Here is a 23,902-nt window from a genome sequence, read left to right as displayed (position 1 = left end):
CCACCAAGTGACTGATGGGAAGCTGAGTCTCAGAGAGGGGCAGTCATGGGCCCAGTACCACACAGCATGCCAAAGGCAGAGCTGCCAAATCCCAAAGGGTGCCCACCCTTTCTGCTAAACTATACTGCCCTCTCAGTCTCCCCACTAATTCTGAATGTCCTGATGGCCCCGAACAATGAAGTTTCCTCCTACCAGGGCTGGGGAGAAAAATGAGATACAGGGCAAGGTAAAATAAATTTTATTGGAGAAGAGGGAGAGGAACTCAGAAAGAACATAGCTGTGAACCCTAGAACAGCCTCATTTGCTCTCTTCTGCCTCACTTGGCCGTGGCCTAGAAGGCAGAATGGGTCTTGCATTAGGGAAAAGCTCAAGCTTAATAGGGATATTTTCAAAAGCAGCCGTGCCCAGGACTATCTGAACAGAAAGAAACCAGAGAGGGACCCAGCCCCACATCCATGGGCCCCAAGCTCTGTCCTGATACATGCAGCTTTTTGGGGACTGCATGCAGTTTCTTTGGGGGAGACTCTGGGGATGTGTGAGTGTGTCCAGGGGATGGTGGGAGGTTTAGAAAGCAGAAGAATTAGACTTATGAGGAAAAATGAACTGGAACAAACTAGCCTGGAGAAGGCAACATAAAGACCTAAAAATGTTCCAGGATATTTGAAGAGTTAGTTTAGAGGGAAACATGTAGCAGGAGAGATTTTAATTACGGAACTTTAGAACCATGAGTGCAAGTCCCTCGAGCAGGTACCTGGGGGAGACCTTTAAGAGCATCAACTGCTCCCCTGTTCTTGTGTCTGGGGGAAATTCAGTGCTGTCTGCAGAGATGGGGTGGGTCTCTGGAGTGAGATGGGGGAGAGTCTGGTTCTTAGGCTGAATGTCATGTTTCTAAAATACACACAGACTGACTGCGTTCACATCTCCTCATCCCTAGCATGTTGTAGCCCATGAGATGAACGGCCATCCATAAATATTCGTGCCCACAGAACAAGTTCGCCCCCGGCCTGGCTCAAGACATAGCCTTTCCCCCTAACCAAACACTTCCCTTTCAGTTTCCACTTCTCCAAGGGGACACCTTATCCCATCATCTTTCTCAGCACCCTGTGAGCACATAGTAATTGGCCTTCATGAAAGACCTAAAGATTTAGGGAATTAGGAATTAAACTTAAGGAATTAAACTCATCTGTGGTACCTGAAGATACATAAGGTAAGGCCTAAGAATTCAGGAAAAGGGATCCAGATGTTAAGAAGGCCCCAAACCAGGGCAAGAAGGATGGAAAGCTAGAGTTGGGGAGGAATTGAGAGGGCTACAGGCAGAGCAGAGAGGGAGTACCACTGGAATGTGGAGAAGAAAGAAGGAAATGGGAGTTAGGACGAGGGGAGCAGAAAGGGGATTTACAGGAGGAGAGCGAGGAGAGAAAGGATAAACAAGAAAAAGATACCTGGAGTCAGGAAACCCCATTTCTCAGTTCAGGGCTGGTTGTTCCAGGAAAGAGCACTGTCCCACCCTCAGTTCCAGAGTGGGGACAGTGGGCTGTGATAGCTCCCATCTACCACACTAGTCAACCAGGGCCTCTGGTCTGGCTTAATCCGCTGCATTGCCCCAGCTCTCCTCCCCCTTCTCAACCACAGCCTTAGTCAACAAGCACCTTGCTAATTATTCCCAGTTTGACAACACTTTATCCTGGATAAAGAGGATGGTGAGGCTCCTGGGGGGAGGGCAGTAGAACCAATGGGTGAGGCAGGAGAAGAGGGTCAGGTGAGGCCTTCAATCTCTCAGAGTTGTCCCTCACTAGATCTGGCATTGTCTGGGTCTTCAACTCACTCACCAGTCACTCTGCATCCAGCACCTGGGACCCATGTGCTCCCCACTCCCCTGGTTCCCACAGGTCCCTACCCCCACCCCCACCCAGGTGGACTGAGTTCTCCACTGTCCTCACCCACCGATGCATGTCTTCCCGTCGGTATGGAGCACAAACTTGACATGACAGCCGCACCGGGGACCCTGTTCTGTGTCATCGCACGTATGCTGGCAGCCACCGTTACCATAGTTGCACGTCACTGTGCAGAGAGGGCAGGAGGCCTGTCAGCTTGCTTCTCCCTGGGTACCACAGTTCTCCATAACACGGATACTGGCCCTTTTATCTAGTTGCCTCTCCCATGCTCCCTTTTCCTCCCACCTTTTGCTGCTGAGCCCCCACTCCCCTCCTCTTTGTCTCCCCTTCTCCCCCACTGCCATCCCAATTATCTCACATTTACAGTCCCGTTGGTTCTTGGTGAGCTCAAAGCCAGGGCGGCATTCACAGGCAATACCACCTTTGGGTGTCTCTCGGCAAATGTGAGCACAGCCATGGTTCTTGTTCATGCAATTCATTCCTTCTAAAAGGGAAGACGTGGGTGGTGAATGCTCTGTAGTCCTGGACACCTAGAAGAAGAGGAACTAGAAGGGATAGTTTGGGCCTAGGGAAATGAGAGAATTCCACTGAGGCTGCAACACAGAGAGGAGACTGACTCTTCCCCTCATGGGCCCCTGTCCTGCCCAGAGAGCTGGGTGCTAAGGAGCAGAGCTCAGTGCCATTATGAATGATGTATAGGTATTGATACCCAGCCCCAAGAAAACCCATATGATCACCCTATCCTTCAAACAACCAAAAAATAGTGTCTAGGTACTGTGTTAGTGGGTGGATTTAGGAAGGACTCAGAAAAATAGAGGACATGATCTCTTTCCTCAAAGAGCTTACAGTCAAACTGGGAAGAAGATAAATAACATTTATAATGTGAGTGAGGAGTAATTGGTACAGATAATTACTATATGATTTTATTTGACAAATATTTATTAAACTCCCACTACATGCAAGGAAGAATATTAGGTTCTTGGAATACAAAGATGAATTAGACATAGTCCCTGCCCTCAGAGAGGAAGAGAGCAGAGTCACAGAAACAGACAACACATACTCCACTATTCCTGACTGACCCTCCCAATCCAATCCAAAGAATGAGGCATCAGTGAGGCCCTCTCAGATAACAGCAGGTTAGAGCTCGGCCATCTACAATTAGGTACAACATCCACCTTGGGTATGGACACAGAGGATGCCCCATAGTAGCCTCAGTCCCACACTGACCCCAACCCCAAATGAACTCTCCCAGATTTTGCTCTAACACAGACCATCTGTCCATGGAGCCCTTAGAATGTGACTGGGTTGAGGGACAAGAGAAGGAGGAGCTAGCAGAGTTGAGAACAGAGGGTGAGACCTAGGGGGTATTGAAGGAAAGCTCCGAAGCAGACTGAGAGAGAAGCCTGGGAGTGCAGGGCTGGACCCTCCCAGGTCATGGGCTGACCTTCCGGCCGCTGGATGCAGGTGTGCTGGTTGTCGCTGAGGAAGAAGCCTTCCCGGCAGTGGCACTCATAGCTGCCCATCATGTTGACACAGCTCTGCTGACAGCCGCCGTTGCCCTCGGCACACTCATCCACATCTGTGCAAGATAGGTGGTTGGTGAGGCCGTGGGGTGCAGGTCAGGGTCTAGGATATGCCCTGAGACTTCAGCAGCAAGGGCCGAGAGCAGTCTTAAGAATCTAGCACACACACCCCATCCCCCAAGTCGAACACCCAGCCTTAGGCCAGGCAGTTCTCACTCACTAATCAGCTAATGTTCCACTGCTCACAAGAGGCCACCCTAAGAGGGCAAAGGTGTGCAGCTGGTGGGGAGAGGACATTTGAGCATGGCTCACTTAGGTGAAGAGTTGTCTCCCTTTTCCTAACCTGTTGAAGTTGGGTCTGAGGGCAGAGGAAACCAGGAAAGGAGCCAGAGCAAGAGGAACAGAGATGAAGATAAGAATAGAGATTGGTCGGGGAGAGGTACTAGGGGCAGGTAGTTGTGATGAGCAGCTAGGGAATCAGAGAACCTCAGTAAAGACTTCATGTGCAAGGAGAACTATGGCCATAGTGCTGAGGTCAAAGGAGCAGGGTGGGGAAAGGCAGCAAGCTTCAACTCCTTGCGGGGCAGGGACCATTTCTATGGACAGGCCACAGCTCCGTCCTTCTTCCCTTCCCCCCATGCCTGGGCTTGCTGCCATATTCCCTAGACTTTCTCCTATTTTGGTTTAACAAAACAAAGTCTGGTAGCTTGTCGGGGAGGGGTGAGGAGAGAGCTGCCAGGCCACACCCTAATCACCACCCCAAATCACCACCCCCAGGTCCCAGAGCCAAGCTCATCCTGGGGCTCCCACTTTAATGCCTTGACTCCATCTCTATGCTACCTCCTGCCCTCCCAAGTCCACAGCCCTTCTCAATTTTCCTTGGCCCAGGAGGTATCCTGGAGATTGGTCCCCAAATGGAGCAGCTGGAATCTGGGCTTCTGAGGGCCTCATCTGCTCCTCTCTTCCCATCCTCTCTGCTGAGCCCTGAAACCCTGTCCTTTCCCCTTCTGCCAAGGGGAGAGGGGCCCAGATCCAGCAGGCTCCTGCCTAACAGATGCACTTTTGGGAAAGCTAAGGAGGTATACTTTCCTTTGCCTTATTCCTGTCTCTGTCCCATCTCTCACTAGACCCCTGACTTTTCCCCATCCGTCTTCCTGTTCTTACCCCATCCTACATTTCCATCCTTCTGTTTGCTCCCTTCTATTCCAACCTTGTGACTTTGCTATTCTAGCCAAGTTCTTCCTTCCAATTCTCAGTGGGGAAACTGATGCCCAGGGCATAGATGACTTACTCAAGGTTCCCCTAAAAACCAAAGGTAGGGTTAAGACTTTGAACCCCAACCCTAGGGTTAGGGTTAGATAGACCTTTGCTCCCCATTCCATACCTACCCATTCTCTTATCCCTCTGGTTAGTTTTCCCCAACACACTTATAGGAAAACTAGACTTGGTGAGAATTGGGGGCCTAGAAAGGTCGAAGGCAACCAAAGAACTCAGAAGCTGATGTTTGCCGTCCTGGTCCAAGTTTCACAGCTTCTTTTTCCAAAGGAGTCCCCAAAGAGGCCGTCACAGGTGACTGGGCAGATGAGTAGTGAGGTCCTTCTCTGATTGCTACAGTGGTAGGAGAGGTGGCCAGGGCTGGGGGGAAGGGCCCAGCAGGGATCAGGGTTTAGAGGCCTGAGTTGGGAGCAGAAACCTATAAGCCTATAAGGTCCAAGGATGGAATATGACTGGGTTCAGAGGCATCTCTAGTAAGGAGGCTCTCCTAGGCCGATGGGACCTCAGATAATTCATCTGTTTGGTCAGGTGGCGGGTGGGGGAGCAGCCTAGCCTGCTTTTCCAGGCATCATTCCTCTGCTTCTCTTCCTTTCCTGGTCTTCTATTCTTCCAGTCTCATATTTCTGTTTTGGCACCAGAGAGAAGGAATTTGGGAAAGAACCCCTGGGTTCTCATCTCAAACCTTTTTCTGCTATGGGCTTCAGTTTTTCTACTTGGGGAAGAATCTGACATGGTCCCAGTAATTTTCCAAAATGATACAGACCAAAGTTGAGTTTAGTTCCCTAGAGATTCTCCTATCTCTTATCCAGCTCCTGGGACAAAGGAGATGAGGTCAGATTGACGCCTCACAAGTGAGGAGGGTGCGCCTGGAGACTGCAGGAGGAGCTGGGAGAAAACCAGCCTTTAATTAAGGGTCAGAGGCTCCACAGAGTACAGGGAAGCAGCAGTAGCAGCATCGACAACATTCCTCTCCTTTACTGAGCACCTACTGTGTGCTAAGGATTGTACAGGGCTCTTTACACATGTTCTCTCATAGTGATTCACTCAGCAGCCCTCTGAGTGGGATATTACCATCTCCATTTTAGAGATGAGGAAGCTGAGATTCCCAGAGATTAGTTGATTTGCCCAAGGCCCCACAGCTAGTAAGCAGCAGAGAGAGCCAGGATCTGTCTGGAGCCAAATCACCTTCCCACCACACTCCATCCCCTGTGGCTAAACCTACTAATGTCATCTCCTGGCCCTTGCCCTGGGAGCACTTTCTAGCAGCATCTCCTCTGATGTTTTTCATCCAGCAGCAGGATTATTTCACTTCAGTGTCCAGTCTCAAAGGGGAGGCTGACCTTGTTCTCTGTTTTGTGGGAATGCAGCTTTTTGATCACTTTCCTCTCCTTGCCTGGGAAATGGGAAATGCTGAAAACACTTCTTCCCCACAAGACACCTCCACCCACATCCTTCTCCCTTGCTCACCCAAACAGTTGTGGCCGTCATGTGCCAGGTGGAATCCATCATAGCAGGTGCATCGGTAATTGCCAGGGATGTTGACACAGTCATGCACACAACCTGCATTATCCTCTCGTTCACACTCATCCACATCTGTGGGCAAAGAGGAGCGGAGGCAGCTGGACCCACCTGCGTGCCCCCTACTGTCCACCCCTGTGCTCCTCCTTGTGGTGGTTTTTTAAAAAAACATAGCCTTCTCTGTGTGTGTGTGTGTGTGTGTGTGTGTGTTTACATAGTTGCTTTCATAGCCTACAAATCATTTTGCATTTTATTTTCATTTAAATTTGTCATAAACATTTTCACGTTTCCACTCAGTCTAACTACCACTGTACATGGTTGCAGAATATTCCATCGTGTTGCTATGTCATAATTTATTAATCCTTTTTCTTTATTGTTAGATTTCTTCCATTTATTTTACTATCATAAATAATGCATCAAAGAACATCTCCCATATATTATTTTGTTTCTTTGAATTTCCTTTGAATAAATCTTTAAGAGTAAAATTCCTGGGTTAAACGGTATAAATACCTTTTAAGATCCCTGCTAGGTATGACAAAACCACTTTTCAATTTATAATGTCACCAGGAATTTACGAGTGTACCTTGTCCACTGAAATCTTACCAACACCGAAGGTCAGAAATTTACAATAACATCTCAAGACTGCTTTCATTTGCATTGCTTTAATTATGAGAAGATGTGTTTGTATACTGTATGAATTTCCCCTGGGGTAAACAGTCTGTTCTCATCCTTTATGGGCATGGTGTAAGAGTCTAAAGATGGAAGTTCCAATGTCAGGGAACCTCAGGCCTTAGTCCCATGATTCTAATCCCCCCACCCAGCCAGGTTGTATGGCTGTGAACTACTCCCACCAGGGCCTCAGCGAGCCTATATAGTGCCTTTGTGCTAATTAGAAAATAGCGCCCTCTTGGGAAGAAATAGCTGCCCCCCAACTCCCCTCCCCATGCCAGCGCAGTGTGGCCATCTGAGGGCACGGATTTCCCCTCTCCGGCAGGTCCACCTTCTCCAGATTCCCTCCCAGCCTCACCTTTGCAGTGTTTACCATCCCCTGTGTAGCCAGACTTGCAGATGCACTTGTACGACCGCGGGGTGTTCTGGCAGATAGCATCAATGTGGCAGTTGTCGGTCCCCTCCACACACTCGTCCACATCTGGCAGGGGCAGAGGAGACACGTGAGACCCCCTGCTGGTGCCTCCCAAGGGGTGTCTTGAAGGTGGTTCCCCAATGGGAAAATCCCCTCCAGAAGCAGGTGCTCTTCCACTCCCCTCTGATTTCAGAGTGGGCCGACTTTGTAATTTCAGGAATTCAGAAAGAACCCCTACTCCCCTCAAAAATACTTAATCCACAATGACAGCTAGAATTCCATCATTTGAAACACTCCTCTTTGATTTAAAAACAAACAAAAAAACCCTTGGACTGGATAGCACACTTAACTTGATTAGAAATATTCAACCTAGTGTGAATTAGTTTTCCTTTCTTAGGAGGAGGCTTAGGGGGAGGGGGAAGAGAAAAGGCATGGGGACAGTGGCCTCTGAGAAAGTGGCAGAGTCCACCAGCCATTGATAATTAAAGGAGGAAGGAAGGGAGACGGGGCATCTGAGGAATCCTCATCTCCTTCACAATTCTGCTTGAGACCAGGCTTGCTCTCACTTGCCCACCATGGCGCCAAGAATCTTTAGAGGAAAGAAGTTCCATGCTGGAAGATTTCCCTCAGCCCCTATGCTGTCAACATCAGAGGGACTAGGAGCTGGCAGGGCTGGCACTAGCAACCTGAAGCCTGATAAGTGCAGCCCTGTGGCTCTCCAGCTGACTCAGGCAAGCCCACCCATCCCGCCGCCCTGAGCGCTTTCATCTAACCCCAGGTGCTCTCTCTCCTGGCCCTTGCTCTGACACCAGGTGCTACTCACAGAGCTATGCTAAAGAAGAGGTCTCCCAAGGTCTAGCAAAAAAGGTGGTTCAGAAAGGACAAAGGAAAGAGAATCATTTATCATCTTTGAGCAAGAGTCCAACTTCTGGGGCAATGTTATGATGCCCAGAAAGCTGAACTGAAATAAGGAAAAATGTTTCATTCAGTTGAAAATGCTTTATAAAGTGTGTTTGTGAAAGGTGCTACACTGAAGGCTGTGGAGGCTGGGCCCAGCCAAAAGAAGAGACAAATAACATGAAGCAGGATGGGGTTGAGTGCCAAGAAGGCATTAGAGATAAGGTGAGGGGGTCCTCAACGCTGGCTGCACATCAGTCAACTCCCCTAGGAGATGCTCAAGTGCCACCCCCAGAGATTCTGGTCAACTAGTCTGGGCTGGGTCCTGGCCATCAGTACTTTTCTAAAGCTCCCCAGGTGAGTTTAATGTGCAGCGAGGCTTCAGAATCTTTGTTAAAAGGAAGATCAGAGGAGGAAGAGACTATTTCTAGCTGTGAACTGGGAAACTCAACATAGTAGCAATCTGCAAGTAAAAGAAAAGGGATTTGAAATCAAGACCAACTTCCAAGTGTGATCTGTGGACTGTAGAATTGCCTGGCTTTTGTTAAAATGCAGATTTTTAGGCCTTATCACTGACCTAATGAATCCAAATCCTAAGGTGCTCGATACATTTTTTACTGAATGAATGAATGAGTGGACCAGTGATTGCTCCAATTTATAGACACCCATGAGTCCTAGCTTGAAACAGTTAACTGTCCTCTGCTTTCATATTTCAAGAAGTACTTTGGGGTCAGGACTGAAGCTTCCTGGGGCTATGAAGAGAACTGAAATTTGGAAGAGTGCCCCCAAACACTCTGCCTCAAATCTCCCAGGCTTCTCTTCAGCTCTGCACTCTACCCTCCAACTCTCTCCGACTCCTCTGCAGCAGTCCACCATGCCCAGTGATTCTAACTGCTGTAATTCACACTTATTCTCCACCTCACTCAGGCTCTGCAGTCATGGTGTCTGCCTGCTGCCCCACTCTGGGAAGTTATCCCAAAGTGAAAGAATGGAGAAAAGAGGCCATGGAAAACTAGTTCATAAGAACTTTTCTGATTCCCTTATTTCTTCCTCTTTGAAATGGGAGTGATAAAACCTCCTCATAAGAGGCTGTGAACAGTTGATGAGATAATTTGTGTAAAGAACCCAATAAAGTGTCTGGTAAATAGTAGGTTTCCAATATATGGAAGTGTGAGATGATAAATATTAAATCACTGATTCAGACAACAGATGCTCTAGGACTGTGTTGTCTAAGATGGTAGCCCCTAGGCAAATGTGGCTATTTAAATTTAAATTAATTTAAAATTCAGTTCCTCAGTTGTACTATCCACAGGCCAAGTGCTCAATAGTCATACGTGGCTAATGGCTACCATAGTAGACAGCACAGATTTGGAACATTTCCAGGAAGTTCTGGCAGGAAGTTCTATGGGACAGTACTGCTCCAGGAGTTCTGAATAAGGGATACCTCTGGGCCTGGGTGGACCAAAAAAACTTCCTGAGGATTGGGATTCAAGTTGAGTCTTGGAGGTTTGATAAGCATTAGTCAGAAGAGGAAAGAGGAAATTTCAAGTGTGGTTAAATGCATGAAGAAAGACAAGGCACCCAGAGGTCCAAGTCCTTCTTGTCCCCACATTTACATGTGCCCTCCACGGTGGGGAAAAATATTTCTTAACAACTAATTCTAATCTCTGAATGGCTTAAGGCTTAGGTTTATATGTTCATGTTGGGTCCCTGGAGGAGGGACTGGATGATCACCCCCTTCTCTGTAGTAACCCTTGTGAGTCTTAGAGGCAGCCTGAGGCACTGGACCTCATGGATTCACTGGAATGCTAGTGACTAATAATCATCCTGTTCATCCTGCTTTGAGCTCTCTTCTCCTTCTGTCTCTTTCCATCCTTTCCCCAGAAGCCAGCAGGGCAACCTGGAAACTAATCTGGAAGCTCTTCCTCTAGGGCCATCTCAGGGGTATACTCGCCCGTCTCTGAACCAGCTAGTGCTTCACTAGGGTCTGCATCAGGCTATCTGGGTTCCTAGTTCTTTCCTCTGCCTCCAATTCAGTGCTCACCAGTACTAGAGTAGACCCTGATGCTGACTGCAGCAAACTCAGGCTTCCTGGCAGGGCCTTTAGACCCTTCCATCAGCTGGGCTTTTCCCGCCATCTTACCCCTCTCCCTTGCTCACTACGCTTATCCTCCTTCAGTAAAGAGTCTCTGCTCTGGAAAACTTTATCTTCTCCTTATTCCCTCTACAACACCTAACCATTCTACTACCCCTTCCCACACATTCACACACATCTCATTCTTCACATTTGAGATGCAGTCCTCTCGTTTCTCTTCTAGCCACACTGTGCCCAGCTTCCCAAATCTGGCTCAAAATTGTCTTCCCAAGGGTCTGGCCCCGTGGCCTAGTGGTTAATTTGGCATGCTCCGCTTCGGCAGCCCAGATTCACAGGTTCGGATCCCGGGTGTGGACCTACACCACTTGTTAGCTATGCTGTGGTAGCAACCCACATACAAATCCCACATACAAAGTAGAGGAAGGCTGGCACAGATGTTAGCTCAGGGCTAATCTTCCTCAGTTAAAAAAAAAAAAAAAGTCTTCCCAAAAGCTCTTCCTGGTAAGCCTTTATTCCTGGTGAGTTCCTGGCCCTGGGGCCTCAGTTTGCCTCACCTCACCTGCAGCTACTGCTGAGTTGCTCTGCTAATGCTCTAAAGCCATATCATGTGGCATGTGCAGCTTTCCTCACTTGGCTGGTCACTTGCTGAGGAAGGGACCCTTCAACTATTTGGATGTAATCTTTCAAAGAAAAACAGGCCTAAAACAGAGCTCTGAAACAGGGCCCCAAATTATACCCAGCATCTCCTCTTTTTTCCAGTTCATTCCTTCAGAGCTCCCTCCCTCCACATCTGCCCACCCATAATTTGTCCGTGCAGGGATCCGTTCAACACCCCTGGGCACAGTCTTATCTTAGCTCATTCTCTCAGGATGCAGGTATCTACTACTGGCCTCACAAACTAGTGGATGCTGTTGGGCATGGACTGGTTTAGACCAGTGGTTCTCAACCCTGGCTGCACACTGGGGTTCCCTGGGGGCCTTTTAAAAACTGTGACTGTCCAGGCACTCTCCTAGACGAGCTGCATCAGCATCTCCAGAGTGAGGCTGGGCTGCTGTCTGTCTTCCCTTCCCAACTCAAGTAATGTGAATAGACTATTTGCCCAAGCTGGGAAGAGACTGGGGGCAGCCACATGACAGAGTATTTGAGAAAAGGAATTCTGAAGTGATACTGTGTCAGTCAAATGCCAGCTCCACCTGTCTGTGTGGTCCTGAGCCAGCCTCTGAATCTACCTGCTCCCTCCTCTGTAAATGGGAATAATAATAATAGCACCTCCTCATGGGGCTGCCATGAACATTCAAATGAGTGAATACTTATTAAGTACTTAGCATTGCAATGCAGGCATATAGTAAGTGCTCAATAAAGATTTGCTATTTTTATTCCTTTTCTCCAACTTTCTCCCCAGTATCCTTTCTGAACTCCTCTCCCCTCCCTGCTTCCCCTTATCAAAGTCCCATTTCAGGCCTGGTGTAGGGAAATGCAGCACCAGGGGAGCATGTGATGGTACAGGGAATTTTGGGGAGACATCCCTGAAGGTACCTGCTCCACTGCCTATTCCACCATGCTGAGAACTGCCCAAGGAGGAGGGGGAAGTGGGTGAGAGGCCAGTCGGGAGCCAAAAAGCTGCCCTCCACAATCCTTTGTGAAGGCTATCCTTTTGTGCCCTGACCCCCAACCCAGGCACTGGGCTAGATCAAAAGCTGAGTTGGGGGAGAGTGGCAGCTACAGAGATACCACAGATGAGGCAAGACCTCCCTGCCTCACCCTCTCCTGGCGTGAATGCACAGGTCTGTAGCTGCAGCAGCTTTTCCCAGCGCCATCTGACATTTCTTCTGGATTTGCTTCAGTGCCTAGCAGAGCGCTCCATAAACTCTGCTAAATGTAGGGAGGAAGGTTGAGGTGGGGGTTGGGGAATGTGAGCCTTAGAGGGCAGACCAGAAAGGGTGGATTATTATAACATAGGCACTCCTAAGATTCCCTTCTGAGGATGGGGAAGTGTACCCTAAAAGGGAAGCAGGAGGAGTCCCAAGTAAACACTTCATCTACTTCAAAATTTTGCCCAGGTGCAGCTCAGGAATAACAACAAATGGAAATGAGCAGGAATGCAGGCTGCAGATAAGCAGACACTCCTAGGTAGAGTCTAGCCCACCATTACATTACCACAGTAGTTACCTTACCCGTCACAGGGTGTGGGGATAGTTGTGGGCAAATTTGCTGGGCCCAATGAAAAGGTCCAAAGCAGCCTGCCTGGTGTCCTAATGCGTCCACATGGCTGTGACATCCTTCTTGCCCCGGCCAGGTTAACCCAGGATGTTTGGTGTGTCTATCTCTATTTTCCTCTCCTTAAATGCCTTCAAATCTCATCCATCATTGAGGACCCAGTTCAGGTGCCACTGCTGGGTGGCAAGCTACCTGTGACTGTTCCAGCCTTCTCTGATCTACTCTTTCTCTAACTCTTATATGGCTTTTACTGTCAAGTTCTCTGATTGCCTGACCAACCACTATCTTGTGATGCCTTTTATATGCTACCTTGTACCATTATTTAACGTTTAATTTATGTTTCTTATCTTCCTACTGAAGCTATAAGCTCCCTGAGGCCATGGCTTCTGAATCTTTGAAACCTATACAGCAGGGAATAGAGTTGAGCATATTCATTCAACCATTCAACAAATAGATATTGAGCATTTGCAACATGCCAAGCACTGTGTTAGGTGCTGTGTATTTAGCAGTGAACAAGACAGACTAATATGTTGAAGGCATTTAGTAAATATTTGTTAAACAGATGGGTGGATGGATGGATGGGTTGGTGCGTGAGTGGATGAGGTCCATATTTGTGGCATCCTCTCTTTTCTGTTACCACAGAGAAAAAGTCCACTTCTTTACTCTCCTGTGACCCCACAACTGTTCTAGGGGGAGGGCAGTCCCAGGAAGTTTAGTCTTAAGGGTATAGAGACAGGAAACTCAGGGAAGGGAAGATACCTGCTTAAAGGCATCCATTTGGTGATGCTGAGGCCAGAAGAGACTGGGACCAATGAATCTAGGATAGGATTCCTAGGGAATCCTATGGGATCCACAGGATCTTAGGGTCTTCAGACGTTATCTGAGGCTGCTCAGGCATCTCTTCAGATCATCCTTGTCAGATAGATGTTCCCCAGCCTCAATGCTGACTAACACCTGATGATAGGGCACCAGGGGCCAATTGAGACCAGCATTCCATTGCTGCTCCTTGTCGGTTCCCTTATCCTTTCCTTGATGTTGCCTCCCACATCTAAGTAACATCCAAAGTAGAACCAGCCCAGGCTTTGGCCATGACACCCTAACCTGCAGCATATGCACATGTACCTACGTTTGTGCACATCTGCTCTACCTCTAGATCAAAAGGGCAACGAGGGAAACTGGTGGAACCTGGCTTCCTGGCTCCAGCTTCTCAGGCTGTCTTCCTGATTTGGAACTGGACTGAGACTCTGTGACCTTAGCTGGAGCCTGGGCCCATCCTCAGCCTGGACAAAGCCAGGCAGGTGTGCGAGAGGCCTGGAGAGAGTCCAGGAAACTGCACAGATGATCCCAAGGAGAGGAGACGGAGCATGTTCTTCTTTTAAAAAAAGTACCTTTCGATGATGTCAACTGATGTATAATTCCACTAGATGTGCAAAGTTCTTTCATGTAAGTTATTTCATTTGGTCCACAAACGGTCCTGTCTCTCATTATACAGATGAGGAACAAGCCCAAAGAGGGTATCTTGGGGAAGAGCAAACAGCTAGTGCAGAGCCGGGACCCAGGTCTTCTGACTCCCAGTCCAGTGCTCTCTCACTACACACTGTCTTCTATAAACAGTTGAGGGAGGAATCCATGCCTTACTCGTTGTTGTGCCCTGCCCCCCACAACTCAGCACTTAGTTCAGCGTGACGCAAGCATCCAATACATAACCTTGGGATGGCCTGGAACTGACATTTGGATGCTCCTGGTAGGAAATCAACAGTAGACATGAGGATGCTCTGAGGCTTTGGGTATGCAGGCAGCAGGGAGGAGGGCAGGCTGAGTGGTGGGCAGGGAAGGAGGGCGGTGCACCATGGTGGGCGCAGACAGAGTTGCAGTGAGAAAGGGGTGGACAGTGCAACAGTGGGCAGGTGTCTCCTGCCCTTGGATTCACTATGCTGGTCCAAGCAGCTGGTTAGAAACAAAAACAAACACCAGGGATACAGGTTCCTGCTGTTAACAGCTTCAAACCACCAGAGGAAAACTCCAAATAAATATAATTAGAAACTTGTAAAAACGTCCTCTCTGTAAACCTGCTCCCCAGGGTCTAACCTTTAAGTGGCTCCCCTTCTCCCAGCGCCCCCATGCCCACATATCCTGACACTCCACCCTCACCCAGGGATTCCTTAGATCTGTTTCCTTATTCTGGATCTTCCTTCCAGCCCAGCAGCTCCTGCCCAGGTCTTTCCTCAGCTTGTCACCGTCAGTGACCAGATGCGGACAGCTCCTGGCCTGGGGCTCTGAAATCCAAATCCCACAGCTCTCTAGGGCTATGGTTACAGCCACAGGGAAACCATAGGTAAGAGTGAGGGTCACAGCATCCTATTTAGGTGTCACCATCCCGCCTCTGGGGCCAAATCACAGCATCCAATGGCAACTACAAAACAGTGCCTTGGTCAGAAAAGGGGAGATGTCCCTCTGAAAGGGGAACAGAATACAGAGGGCTAGTCTTGGAGCTGAGAATATATGGTGTGGGACCAAGTACTGGGGCCCTGGGGCCTCACCCAGATAGTATTCAGTTCCCAGAACACAAACATTTCAGGTCCACTTCCCAACATTGTTGGATACACACACATTCACACACACAGAAACACTTGTTCTGCAGGGGCTGTTGCCAGGGGGAAATACCCCACTTAAGGACACAGTAAGAATGATCAGGTACTTGGGGCCCCAGGATACTGGGGTAGGGGAAGAAAGGAAGAGTAGCCAAGTGACACAGACTTGGGCAGGGAGCAGTGGAGCAGGGCCCAGGGAGAAGAGGTCCTGAGATTCAGGTAGGAAGCCTGGGCAGGCCTGGCTGCAGGACTGAGGCTTGCTATAGTGTCTCCTGCCTTCAGCAGGAAGGATTTTGATGAGATGTGCAGAATCTCAGAGCTGAAAGGGACCTGCTGATACTCTAGTCCATTTTACAAGTGAGGAGGAGAATTTCAGTTATTTCCTCAGAGGCCCCAATCCTTAGGCTCTGCATTTACTTAAACCCGCTGGCACCATACTCCCTACCCCATGCCATTTGGGGCTAGCAGTATGTGGGCATGGGAAGAGGAGAGTGGCCAATCTGGTGATAGAGGGGCCAATGGGGAGGAGGGGAGGGTTGGGAGGAGGGGAGGGTCCATGTCCCCTCTTAGCCCAGGTGACTAGCTCCTCTACCCCTCAAACATCCCTGGGTTGGCAGTTGTATCACTTTGCCCTGCAAAGACCAACAGTCCCTCTGTTTCCAGACTCCTGTCTTATAACTCAGCCTGAAGAAGCTGTCCCCAGGTCTGGGCCTCTTGTGGGCACTGCCAGCCTTAGAGCAGCTCCGCAGTTTCCAGCGCTGACAGGGACTCTTTCTTAGAAGTGGTCATGTGCTAGGGGTACAGGACGTCAAAGGAGGCCCACACCCTGACACTCAGGGACCAGAGCTGGGGGCAGGGACTGGGGTGAGTTCAGGCAGCAAGCTCCTCCACCTCCATCTTCTTAAGAGGGTCTGAACCCATCCATTCCCTTCCCCCACCCTCAGTTCAAGGCACTGGACCAAGCCATTCCACTTCTTTACTTCTCCAACGAAAACAAAACGCACATTGCCCCGCTTCCTTTTTCCTCTCACTGGAGCACTGCACACACACACACACACCCTGAGTCATGCACACGCACGCTCACATGCCCCAGTGAATGCACATCTCGTATTCTCAAACTCACACCCAGGGCCAGCTCCTTTTACAACAGGTCCCAGCCGCTCACATCTCAAACCGGTTCTCATGCTCTCAGATTCCTGAAGGTTTCAGAAAGCAATCTCATTTAGGGGTTGCTGATAACTTTCTTCTTTCTCTGCCTGTAGTAATTCTGGCCTCCGTGTCTTCTAGTCCTTTCTTTCTCATTCCACCCTGCAGAGACTCAAGGAGATGAGGGGTAAGAAGTGGAAAAGTTCTGCCCCGGCCTCAGGCTTTCCCCACCCCCTGGGGGACATGTCACTGAGAGAAGAGAGGTCAAAGGGATTCCTGAGGAATTTCTAAGCAGTCCACCCCACTTCTCCACCCTTCTGGAAAAATGAGGGGGGGGTGGGCTTAGAGGGAACTGATTGAAGATCAGGCTTCAAAGAGTGGGGACTGACTCTCTCTCTCTCTCCCCAGTGTGGCCTGGATGGGGCACGGGCAATAGCCAGCTGCCCACGGGGCCACCCTTACCCGCTGACACGGTTATGGTTTTCATTTCATATTTTGGAGGGAGGGGCTAGGAGGAACAGTCCCCTCACTGTAAGAGCTGGCCACAGGAGCCCAGGGAAGCGGGGAGGAGAGGAAACAGCCACATTAAAGAGGAAGAGAGGGGTGGGGGAAAGAAAGAGAGAGACACACATATACCCAGACAGAGACCCGGAGAGACGCACCAAGACAGAGAGACACTGTTTGCTGCTAGATGGACACTCTCAGTCCCAGGGATGGTGTTACTTGGAAACTCTAAATACACGACTTTATCAAAATTCTATCCCTAATGAGGAGAGAAAACAACCAGGTAAACTAAATGGCCAGACTGGCTCTCCCTGAGCCTACCCTGGGGACAAATTTTCCCCGGGACCTTTCCATTCAGCTGTAACCTGAGCCCTATGCGAGGATTAGGTCTTTTTAACCACTGCTGCACGTGTCCCCCCCCCCCCCAAAAAAAAGCAAAGCAAATTAATGCTTTTAAGTTAACAATTATCTTGGTTATCCAGTCTGTCTACTTTAAAATACACAGTCAGGCACTTGAAAAACACTCAAAACCATGTACCCTCATGCTCACTCACTCCCAGTTACACAAGCTTACCCACCCACTCATCCACACACAGTTCTCAGAGACACTAAAACATCCGTATTCATGCTTAACAACTAAGTAACAATAGACACAGACACCCAGCTATGTCACCTGTGGGTGATCGTGGTGAACCTCGCACGCGCGCACATGCACACACATGCACACTATGGGCTCCCTTCCTTGTCCCTCCCCTCCTTCCCATGCCATACCACTTTGTTCACCCCTGGGGAATCTCTGCAGAAGAGGGACAGAGACTCTGTGCAAGATACTTGCCAAGGGTATTTGTATTTTAAAGACCTTCATTTAAAAGCATGTGGCGTTAGAGGCACACTTTCTGGCACTGGTGATACCTAGGAGATACATTTGGGAGCAAAGGATGTCCACAGCATTCTGTCTATGGGTAAGGCTGCCCTGCCTGGTCAGTACTTGTCCTTTCTGCGGCATTGGCCTGCAGATTTAGGTCCAGAGACATCCCTCTAACCCAGCAAACTTGTTGTTAGGCAATTTCCGGCAGACCAGGTTGATAAATTTCCTGAATAGCAGGGTCAAAGGCAGCTGAAATAACAGGCTTCAATTCTATGCCCCGCTAGACTCGGGGATCAGAAGGAAGGAAGATGCAAAGCTAATTACAGCCCAATCAGAGCAAGTGTGGCTCGAATATGGGATAAGCAGTGAACAAAACTGTTAGTCTATAAGTTCCTTGAGGGCAGGGGCCTCCACTCGGGCTGCATTTCCCCCACAGCACCCAACAGGGTGTATGATGACAGAGGGAGCTCTGGAGTACCTTGGAGGGATTCTGAGTCCTGTCCCTGAACCATGGGCTGATCTCCTAGGCTTGAAAGCCTTGGCTTGATGGCACCTGTCCCTCCTAGGAGTCTCCATCTGCCCCAGGAATCCCCTTGAATATACTGCTTGCTCCCCCTTTTGCCCCCAACGCCCTAGTCTCACTAGACCACTACAGACACTGGCTCCAACTTGAAAGAGGCCCTTATCTTGTCTCTAGATTACTGCATGAAATCTGTTCCTTCCTTCAGACTAAACTCCCTAGCTAATTCCATGTTATGAGTAAGTCAGCACGCACTACAAAAGCCAGCTTTGTTTATGAAAACACAAGCAAATCCACAGGGGAAGAGGGGCTGCTCCCAGTCTAGGGGTGGCAGTGGGAGTGGGCTGTCTGGAACCAGAACTGGAGAAGAGGCAGTTTGGGGTTGGAAGGGGGTGGGGTGGGGTCTGGTATTTGACAGCTGAGGCTCTCTAGTGTTTAGGTTCTGTTGAAGGACAGGTTGGAGGAGGAAGGGGGTAGTTATAAAGAGGCAGTGTTTTGGGAGAAGAAGATAGTATTGATATAGCACCTTTCTTTTAACAGAGTGGAAGCCCATCCAGTACCCAGAGCAGCTTAAGAGCCAAGCGCTCAGGCTCCAGGACACAGTGACCTGACTGCCAGAGACTCAGGCTTCCCCAACTCCCAAGTTCAACTTTCCCTTCTGGCCCAGCCACCTCCACATCCCAGCTTGGCTTCAGGAGCCCCTGGGACAATAGGCAGAATCATATCCTCCTGGGCAAAGCCTTGCCAAGAGGAATTTTCTTTTTGTCCACATAAATCTCTTCCTGGGTGAGGACATGATGGGGGAAGGGTGTAGCAAGAGGTCAAGGGGGAGGGGAGGCTGTCCCAAGAGTACTGTAGCCCACCAGCCTGGTTTCTGCCAGCACAGCCTTGGGACTGGCCAGGCAATGAGCCTGGGGTCAGGGATGGGGGCAGGAGGGCCTCTCTGTCTCTCTCTTTAATTCCTAGAGGAATCTGTCAGAGTTCTCCGGCCTGGAATTTTACTTTGTTATTTTAATGCAATTCTGACCTGGATTTAAATGGAATTGGAAACCCGAGGCCTTAATAAATAAATATTATGATAAGAAATGAAAGCCATGCAAGACGAAAGAGATTTCCCCCCAAAGAGGGAGAAACGCGAAATTCTTGCTGGGAGCCAGAGTCACAGAAATTTTCTTCTCTTCTTCAGCGCCCTACTATCCAGTGAGAGACGAGTTGGTTTGTACATAAAAGATCCTATTTTTCTACTGATAAGACAACTTCGAAATTTCTCACTTTGCATGAGGGTTGGAGGTCAGGGGAAAAAAATATATGGCATGGCTGAAAAGTTTTCATTCCCAGTTTCGCCAGGCCACAACTTAAGTTTCTGGCAATGTTGGAGAAAAGACTGTCTCTCATACTTTTGGAGGACAAGAAGTCTTTCGAAGATGCTGGGGTGGCAGGGGAAGTCGGGCAGAATTCTGAGATGCGTGGTCACTTCTGCCCAGGGCCCCCCAACCTTCTCACTCATCCGTGCCGCCCCTAGTTCCTCTAGCCTTTCGCCCGGGGCGCAGCGCCCAGAGGTCAGGTCCCCACCCGGGAAGTACGGGTGCAAAGTGCCCGGTCCTGACAGCAGCACGCTTCTCGGCACCTGCCCTACCCCTCGGAAATCGCGCCCCCGCCCTCGGGCCCCGCAGCCCCTGCAGCCCCGCGGCCACGCGCCCTTCCTTCCTTACCTTGCGCGGCTTTGCTGTGCTGGGCGGCGCGGGCGTGGACCAGCAGGACGAGCAGACAGAGTCCGGGCACGAGCCCCGAGCCCATGGCTGGTGCTACCGGTGGCCGGGGCCGGTCTCGCAGTCCGGGGAGGGCGGAAGCGGGCCGGGCCCCCGCGCGCCGGAGGGGGGAGGGGAGAGGGCGCCCCACTGGGGCCGGGCCGGAGGCTGCGGGCGCGGGGCACGGACCGCGGCGCCCTCGGCGGGAGACTCCCGATGCTGCCGGCTTCTCCCGGCCCGACGCCGGGGAGAGCGAGGCGAAGAGAGCGACGAGGCTGGGGGCGCCCGGCGCCGCTGACGGAGGGGAACCCCCGCCCTCTCCAAGCCGGGTTCTGCTAGCGGCGGCAGCGGGGCTGCTTCGTATAATCCCACCCAATTCCCAGCCTCGCCCGGAGAGAGCTGGAGCCGGAGAGCGCGCAGAGCCCGAGCGAGGGACCTGAGAAAGGGGAGGGGAAACGCAGCGCCAGAAACACGCCCTTTCTGCCTCTCTTTCTTCCTCTCTCGCTCTTTCTCCGTCTCTCGGGCTCCGTCTTTTTCTTCGCCTTTCTCCTCCTCCTCCTCTTTCTCCTCCTCTCTTCGCTCCTTTTCGTTTTCTTCCTCCTCCCCCTCCTCCTCCACCACCACCTCCTTTTTCTTGCCCTTTTTTCTTTCAAATGGGGCCTCGGCGCGGCGGCCGCTCCCCCTGCGCGCCCGGGCGCGGCGGCCCCCTCCCCAGGCTGCCGGGCCGCTGCCTGCAGGAATTTACAATCCGGCGCTGGGGGAGCGGGCCCAGTCTCCATGGAGACGGCTTCCCCGGGAGCAGGGAGGTCAGGCGCAGACCGCGCACAATCAATGGATCAATGCAAGCCCCGCTCGGCTCCAGACCAAACAGCACCGGGCTGCGGCTCGTCCTCTCTCGCCGCGGAAAGAGTGGGGGAGCTAGGGTGCGCCCCCGCGCTCGCACGCGAGGAGGGCCGTGCGACGCAGGTTTGCACGCACACCTCCACGAGGAGACAAAGAGAGCGCAGGGTGTCAGGGAGGCTGGGGCGGACGGGAACGCACTGGCACTCAGGCATGCCTGCCGACACAGCCTGACACGCGGGACATAGACACATAGGACCTCGAAAAACTGAGAGCGGCTCCAACAACCGGCCGAGTAACGTCCTCCGAACTCTTACCTCCACCAACACCCCTACCCTCTGGACTCAATCTCCATTCCCAGTGCTGAGCCCACTTTAGTTGAGGACCAAGAAGAAAGCAGCCTTCCGCTAGCTAAAACTGCTGGCTCCAGGGCAGACTCCCTTGCAGTTAAGGCCTTGGAGGTAGCCCACTGAGCCACACTACCCGTATAGACCTGGGCTCACATGTAAAACACTGTTATGAGCTCAGCACAGGGGCGAAAACTAACCCACAGAAACATGCCTATGTGTGTAAACACAAAAGATATGCACAACACACTCCTCCAAAACCTGCCCTCACAGCTTCAAGAGGTGGTCCTGACCAGTCCATTAAGCCTTCATCCCTCCAACTGCAGGGGCAGCAGAGGAAAGATAAACGATATTTTAAAAAATAGGGGCAAAGTGTGCCAAAGGAGCGGTGTGCCTGAACCTGACACATTTACCAGCTCTGCATCTTCTCTGCTTCCATCCTAGGGGAATGAGGAAAGACCTCTTGAAAGGCGGTGAGGGCTTTCTTGGAGTATGCGGCTTTGGTCAGACTGAGACTATGCCAGGCTCCACGCAGTTACTTATTCTTCAGAGCCAATTTTCTGCAGGGAAGACACCCACACTAACCTCACAGAGCCTTCAGGGAACCAAGGGGGAAGAGACAATGACCAGAATCTCTCTGAAAATAACTCAGTTCTTAGGCCCTTGACACTGGCAGCCCACATCAGCTGGGGTGACAGGTGGACTTTGTCAGAGGCCTCCTTAGGCCCTGGGGAGAAGAACTGAGCCCTTTCTTCCCTAGGGATTGAGTGGAAAAGTAGGAGGATGGAAACAGACTCAGGGATGTGGGTTTCTTGTCCCGACTGTATCCTGGGATGAAGATTACCTTTGGGCAAGTCACATCTCAATGGGCCTCAGTGTCCTCATCTAGAAAACAAGAGGGTGGGTTAGCTGGCTAATGGAAAGGAGACAGCGCTCTTAGGAAACCTGGGGGAGGAGGCCTTGAGAACTCCTGCATGGCGTGAGAGATAATGGTTGGGATGGGACCACATAGATCATAGGAATGGTGTGGAGGCCACAAAAAGTTTGGGTCAGATAATCTCCGAGGTCCCTTCTAGCCCTTGTCACTCTAGGATTCCCTCCCTCCTTCATTCCATTGGCAAACCCCTCCCCTTGAAGCAGCTTTGCCTGCTGCCACCAATTATGTGTAGGGCTGGAGGACAAGTGCAAACTTGCCATCCTCTCTGCCCTAAACAAGAGAGTGGTTTTAAAAAAAAAAAGAAAGATTGGAGGTTGCCAGACGGTGCCTGATCCCCATGGGGGCACAGGGAGAGAGCTGAGGAGCCCCCAGCACAGGGAAGGGAGATTGCACTGTGCCTTGCTTTGTCTCTGCCTTGCTTTGGACACTGGTGTGAGCTCCTCTGGGTCCCTAGGGAGGAGAGCTCCAGCCCACTCTCTAAACCACAGGTAAGGTGGGCATGGAGGACTGTAGGGGCAGATTAATAGGTTATCTCAGACCTTCTCTCCAGTTCAGTGTGATTTCCTGGTCCTCTGAGTGTGGGCATTGCCCTGGTGTAGGGGGAGGGAGGCTTGGCTGGGTTGCCCCACCTTAGCCGCTCTGTCTCTGGGAGGCTCAGTGTCTTTTACTTTGGTTTCCTTTTTTTTCTCATTTTGTCAGCTTTTCCTCTGTTCATTTCCTCTGATCTTCTAGGACCAGGTGAACTTCCTGCACATCTGGGCAGAAGAGACAGTTCCCTGCCCTGCTCCCCACCATCAAATCTGGTTCCAGCCCACCCCCAGCCCTTCAGAGGATTCTACAGGAGCAGAAGCAGGGCTTATGTCATTGAGCCACTGTGAATTGGGGTGCTGGTCACATTGCCCTATGTCCTGTCCACTTTGCAGGGACTCACAACCGGACTCAAGAAGATGACAAGGAAGGAATAACAAGATGGCTCTTGCAAGTGGTATTACAAAAGCAGCAGTACATACCATACCCTCACTGGCAGGGGCAAGATGTCCCTGGGTTCTCTGGGCTTCCTACACTCACCTCTCAGGCTGCAGTTCGCTTTTGGGCTTCACTTTCCTTCAGGGATGCTTCTAACATTCATTTCATTCTAATTTCTCCTGCAAATGTCTAGAGAGAGGACTGGGCTGGAGGGCCCATAGCTGGTAATATATCGATTCTGATGCTGCTTAGGGATACCTCTTCCGGGGCTCCACAACACTCAGGGACTTACCCTCCTCTACCAAGTCTCCTTCCATGATCCTTTGCTTTTTCTTTCTGCTTCTTAGCTTCCCCATCTGTGAAACGAGTCCAGTGACCCTACCTTGACAGGCAGAACTTGTACATGTTGGAACTGGATTACCCCAAGGCCAGTGTCAGGCCCTACCATTTCCCAGCCATCAATCTATTCTTGATGAGTTATTTCATTTTTCTGAGGCTCAGCGTCCTCATCTAGAAAATGAGGATGGTCATATGACCTCAAAGGTGAGGCATACATCACTGTCTAACTATGTGGGGCCTAGAGTAAAATAAACCTGCCGTTCACGTCTCAGCTGTGTGGCTTCAGATAAGGTTCTCAATCTCAGTGAGCTTCAGGTTTCCCTTCTGACAAAGGGAATAAAAACACTCACCTCATAGGGTTATGGTGTTAAGTGAGATAATGAATGAAAACCCCTGGCACATAGTAGGTATTCAATAGGTGGTGGCTATCGTTGTTATTTCTACTACTTCTGAGGAGGAACAAAGCCCACAGTGTGTGATAGTAAAGGTATGGTAGTGCTTGGGAAGAAGGAGTCTTGTCCCAGGCCAGACTTTGATGCCACTAGGTGTGAGCACAGCCTATGCCCAATAGGTTCCTGTCGGTCACACATTC

The 23,902-nt window shown here is 50.5% G+C and overlaps 1 protein-coding gene and 1 long non-coding RNA gene across 8 annotated transcripts in view; one reads left to right on the top strand and one right to left on the bottom strand.

Moving 5' to 3' along the window:
- LOC147915691 (uncharacterized) overlaps positions 1–19,754 on the top strand; it is a 41,696-nt gene extending 21,942 nt beyond the window's left edge. Inside the window, exons 2-4 of the long non-coding RNA XR_015554107.1 lie at positions 13,658–13,947; positions 14,703–14,839; positions 18,674–19,754. This is a non-coding gene — a long non-coding RNA (uncharacterized LOC147915691). The remainder of the gene's footprint in view (positions 1–13,657; positions 13,948–14,702; positions 14,840–18,673) is intronic.
- Positions 1–20,457, bottom strand: part of SCUBE3 (signal peptide, CUB domain and EGF like domain containing 3) — a 37,445-nt gene extending 16,988 nt beyond the window's left edge. For 4 of the 7 annotated variants that reach the window (XM_014782790.2, XM_087438491.1, XM_004424235.3 and 1 more), the window contains exons 1-6: positions 19,846–20,455; positions 7,239–7,361; positions 6,161–6,286; positions 3,340–3,474; positions 2,254–2,379; positions 1,945–2,061 (exon numbers count right to left, since the gene is read on the bottom strand). In XM_014782790.2, coding sequence (XP_014638276.1) covers positions 1,945–2,061; positions 2,254–2,379; positions 3,340–3,474; positions 6,161–6,286; positions 7,239–7,361; positions 19,846–19,930 — 712 coding nt within the window. In that variant the 5' untranslated portion in view covers positions 19,931–20,455. Of the gene's footprint in view, positions 1–1,944; positions 2,062–2,253; positions 2,380–3,339; positions 3,475–6,160; positions 6,287–7,238; positions 7,362–10,335; positions 10,348–12,468; positions 12,557–19,831 lie in introns of all 7 variants that reach the window. The other 3 variants (XM_087438489.1, XM_087438490.1, XM_087438494.1) reach the window with 2 other exon arrangements.
- Between the last annotated feature and the right edge of the window lie 3,445 nt (positions 20,458–23,902).

This window comes from Ceratotherium simum, chromosome 13, assembly GCF_057802395.1.
Source record: "Ceratotherium simum simum isolate JZ-2026a chromosome 13, ASM5780239v1, whole genome shotgun sequence".
NCBI classification, from domain to species: Eukaryota; Metazoa; Chordata; class Mammalia; order Perissodactyla; family Rhinocerotidae; genus Ceratotherium; species Ceratotherium simum.
Note: the sequence above shows the minus strand (reverse complement) of the source record. Positions and strands in the feature narration are given on the sequence as shown.